Raw genomic sequence first — 5007 nt, 5'->3', positions numbered from 1 at the left:
ATCAGTATTTGAAAAAAAAAAAAAAGTCCATATGTCAATTAGCAAACGGTGTTAAAAGTAATGTGTTAAGTTGGATGGAATAACTCTATTTTTATTAGGTCGGGAATAAAATTGTATTACTAAATAGTTTAGGGTATTAAATGCATCTCTAAAAGTAAATGAGGGTGCTGGTTACATTTTGCGGTTTTGCCCTTTAAATACAGTAGTTAAATTAATTATTTATAATAAATATAAATTAATTTTTTTAAAAATATTTTTTAATTATAATTATTCTTGGATATAAAATTCTCTCAGAGAATGAATTATTAGGTGCAGGAGGCTACTGCATTATTTTGACCATTTTATTTTTGATGAATGATGATTTTATAGGAGGAATTTCCTTCCATACAAAGCGGATGAGAAAGCTGATGCGTTTGGATAACGGATATCGAGAAGGAAATGATTTTCAAGGACTCTTGTTCACCCCGGTGAAAATCGTCCTGTGTTGTTTTCCGTTCCTCGCTCCCACAATTTCTTGTTCATACAAAAGTCCTAATTAAGATACCAGAAGGAACAATTTTAATTTTTTCCTTTTCAATTCGGTCTCAGTCACTGTCACATGCAAGTTCAACCCTTTAGGGTAATTGTATAGATTATCTCGAGATTTCCTCCCACAATCAACCAAGTGCTACGGACGCAAACGATTCCTCCATTATTTTACGTTTTCTGCTTCCAAAAGTCATCAAGAACATTACACTCAGATTCAGTTTTCTTCTCCACCACCTCCACCTCCTCCTCCTCCTCCTCCTCCTTATTCTTCCTCACTTCTGAGCTTTTTGCAGAAAGTGATGGCATCTCTCAGCTTCAGCGGGACCCACATCAAAACTGGGCGCTCTTCTGCTTCTGGGTTTGGCTTATCTCGTCGTCCCACAAGTCTGATTCGTCCTAGTAGAGGTGGATTTAAGGTTTATGCTTCGGAGACTCAGGCAGAACCAGATCTTAGTGTTAAAGTTAACGGATTACACATGCCCAATCCTTTTGTAATTGGGTCGGGTCCACCGGGGACCAACTATACGGTCATGAAAAGGGCCTTTGACGAAGGCTGGGGGCGTGATCGCCAAAACTGTAAGATTTCGTTTATAATATACTACGCACCCTGCATTATGTCTCTACTTATTTCGTTTTTCAGTAAAACTAAACTAACAATCATAATCATGGAGATCTGACATCTGGAAAGTTACAGTAAATTTGTGTTCAAGGAACACCGGTGGCTGAAACTTAGTACTGTATATTATGTAATCTATCCTGATCATCTAACTGTTCTTAGCTTAAAAATCAAGAAAGTTTTCTACTGTTGTGATCTGTGCTGTCAAACTTGGATGTCAAATACTTTGCTTGACTGGGACATGGACAGTCAATTGTCTGAAGATTCTTCCGTTCTCTCCGTGATTCTATCAGGACTTTGTTAGGCTTTGTTCTTTCTGAATTGATATAATCTAAGCCGCTTTTGGTCTTAGGGAGTTCTTCATAATCCACTGTCTGCTTTTTTATTAGTTGGGGTTACCTACTCGTTCATCAGATTTTTCCTCCTTGAACCTTGAAACACGGAGGATTCTGCTTCTAATATGCAGATTTTTGACTTGATCCAGAATGAGCCTTGGGATTTTCTCCAAGATTTCCCCAAAACTTTGGGTTTCTTTTCATTTCATAGAGGAAATGGAGTTTGAGTGGGATGAAATGGAATATTTCGTTCCTTTCCATCGAGTCACGTGTCCAGTTGCACAAGACAAAATTTTGAGGCATAGGCAACGTGGTGGCAGAGACATAAATACTGCTTATGATTATGGTGCTAAAATGAACAACTTTAATTTGTATCTTCATGGCATGCAATGATATGCATTTTGGCCCTCAGCCGGTGACCACTCCTTGTATCTTTTAGGCAATCAAGCTTTATAGTTGACGTGGGTTTATTGGGATCGGGACTGTAGGACAATTCTTTTTTTTTTTATTTTTAAAAGGCTGTCCACAGGTAAGTTGCTATTGATGTAAATACAGGAGTCATTTGAAATCAGAGCTGAGAAGATATTAAAGCTGTCTTTTCAAGCTATATATACTCTGTTAATTTTTGGATCCATGGCTAAGCTGTTTGTCCAAAAAAATGGAGGAAGTTTTTTCTTCTCAGTATTTGTTTTAGTTGTATTATATTTGTGAATTTTGGATGAATGGTCTGTTAAATCCGTCAATAATTGTAATTTGTTCATCATTCTAAATACACCAGAAAGCGAATGGTACAAACATTGTATATGTGCATATAGCCTAAGACAATCTTAGCATGTTAATTTCTGAATCTGTAGCAGTTAGCAGGTCATGCTGCTTTCCTGTAAAAACATATCATTGTTTGTTTTCCTTGTCATTTTCTTCAGATTCCCCACTTTTTGCGCCTCTTTATTGGCATTAAACTACTCTGAGGCATTAAACTACTTGATGATAGTTAGGTGGAGTAACACGAGGAAATTCACAATGATTTGCTGTCAAGAATTTGATGTTTGCTAAATTTGGTGATGGCTATTTTACATGAAGTCCAAGGATTTGGTTGTTGATAAAGACAATGATGTTGTGCCATTCATGTGGCCAGCCCTACCTAGTGGAACAAGGCTTGTTATTTTACATGAAGGTTGACTTTTACTGGAGTGCAAGCAAAATGTTTTATAGTTTAGCAGTATCTGATTAAGAAAGGCCTGTTCATCATTCATCTAATTAAAACTTATATACTTTTTAACATGTTTATCGGGGATTTGCTTGGCACCAAAAATTTTGGTGAGGTCAATGTTTTGTTGGTTTAATTTTTAATTATTATTATTTTCCCTTTATAGACTTGCTCCACAAATAATCTCTGTACCTATACACCACAAGTGCACCTGGGTACTTTTTTCTTTAATTTCATTGTTTACCATCATTTTTAGACTACATGAACAAAAGATCACTTTGCAGTGAAATTTCTCAAATCTCCCCATGGCAAAAATATTCTCTTTCTGGTATTAGTAATTCTGATGTAGTCAATTTAGATGCAACTGATGCTTTGTATCCCACTTAAAAGGTGACCATGAAATTTGATGCCATTCTTCTGCTAGGTGTCACTTGATGCAGCAAAAGTCATTAATGTTACACCTCGATATGCCCGACTACGGGCAGGCGCAAATGGTTCTGCCAAAGGAGAAATTATTGGGTGGGAGAACATAGAACTTATCAGTGACCGTCCTCTTGAAACTATGTTGAAAGAATTTAAGCAATTAAAGGAAGAGTACCCAGACAGAATTCTCATTGCTTCAATCATGGAGGAGTACGATAAATCTGCCTGGCAGGAGCTTATCGATCGTGTTGAGCAAACTGGAGTTGTAAGATGCCTTAATTGGCTAAGTTTGGGAACTTAGAAAATATTTTTGTGGCAAAAATTCTGGCATCTGACTCTTCTGATATTCATGTAGGACGCAATTGAAATAAATTTTTCCTGTCCTCATGGCATGCCAGAACGCAAAATGGGTGCAGCAGTCGGGCAAGATTGTGCGCTTCTGGAAGAGGTTTGTGGGTGGATAAATGAGAAAGCTACAGTTCCTGTTTGGGCTAAGATGACTCCTAACATCCTGATAACATCAGGTTTCCTCTGTAACTTAATTTTAATTGCTCTATGATTGACGTAGATTATCACTCTGGACCATATTAGTTATTGCACTTTGTTGCATATTAGTTTACAGCCAGCAAGAGAGCTCTTAGATCAGGATGCGAGGGAGTATCGGCTATAAATACAATTATGAGTGTCATGGGAATCAATCTCGATACACTACACCCAGAGCCTTGTGTTGAGGGGTTTGTAATCTCAATGGCGAAAGATTTATGATTTCTCCTTTCTCAATTTTATGAACATCTAGTCTAATGCTGTCTAAAATTCACTAGATATTCAACTCCTGGTGGTTATTCTGCAAAGGCAGTTCATCCCATTGCACTGGGGAAGGTGATGAATATTGCAAAAATGATGAAGTCAGAGTTTGACAGTGATAGCTACTCACTGTCCGCGATAGGTGGTGTTGAGAAAGGTGGTGATGCTGCTGAATTTATCCTTCTAGGGGCAAATACTGTTCAGGTATTTATTCATTGTAATATGGGTTATCCTTATCCATGATATATCACTTCAAAAAATTAAGTGAAAACTCAAGGCTTAGTGCAACTTGATGCTTTGTACGACTGAAAAGAACCAGGTCTGGAGTTTCGTTTCAATTGATTCAAATACCTGTGAAGGTTTTGAAATTCATAAGGGCCATTTCTACCTTATCTTTGAACATAGCATTCTTCGATGAAAGTTTTTGATGTTGTTAAGGTTATATTGGATAGCGAGAATTAACGATGATTATCATATGAGTTCTCAAACCGTGTAGGTATGCACTGGGGTTATGATGCATGGCTACGGCCTTGTGAAGAAACTATGTGCTGAGCTTAAAGACTTCATGAAAAAGCATAATTTCACATCCATAGAAGATTTCAGAGGGTATGAACTTCATCTAAGCTGGATTCCAATAGCCTACAAGCTCAGAAGACAAAATTTCTGGAATATTAATTTCATTCATTAACAATCTTTTACCTGATCTGTGTCAAAAAAAAAAAACACACAGGGTCTCTCTCCAGTATTTTACTACCCACACTGACTTGGTAAAGAGACAACAGGAAGCAATTCGACAGAGGAAAGCCATAAGGAAAGGTTTGCAGTCTGATAAAGACTGGACAGGAGATGGTTTCGTGAAGGAGACTGAAAGCATGGTTTCCAACTGAACTATGTAACCAGACAGATCAAGCGTCTTCTTCCTGTATGGTTTGACATAAATAATGGGGCAATGGAGTAAAGTCTCTTGTATTATTCATATTCAATCCATGTTTCTGAGTAATGTGTGAATATTTGTGTACCTTTATCAGAACTACCATTTCCACAGAAGTTCAAAGAAGACAATACACAGCTATCATGGCATTTTCTTTTAGACT

General features: G+C 37.3%; 1 protein-coding gene across 1 annotated transcript; it reads left to right on the top strand.

Moving 5' to 3' along the window:
• Nucleotides 1-418: 418 nt before the first annotated feature.
• Nucleotides 419-5007, top strand: LOC114747269 (dihydropyrimidine dehydrogenase (NADP(+)), chloroplastic-like). The gene is given in 8 exon segments (XM_028935575.1): nucleotides 419-1084; nucleotides 1086-1104; nucleotides 3111-3374; nucleotides 3465-3633; nucleotides 3732-3843; nucleotides 3931-4117; nucleotides 4410-4519; nucleotides 4644-5007. Coding segments are annotated over 8 exon segments (1275 nt in total). The 5' UTR covers nucleotides 419-827; the 3' UTR covers nucleotides 4801-5007.

This window comes from Neltuma alba, unplaced genomic scaffold (assembly GCF_004799145.2).
Source record: "Neltuma alba isolate B1F8T4 unplaced genomic scaffold, ASM479914v2 tig00000868_pilon, whole genome shotgun sequence".
Lineage (NCBI taxonomy): Eukaryota > Viridiplantae > Streptophyta > Magnoliopsida > Fabales > Fabaceae > Neltuma > Neltuma alba.
This window is presented reverse-complemented; position numbering and strand designations above follow the sequence as displayed.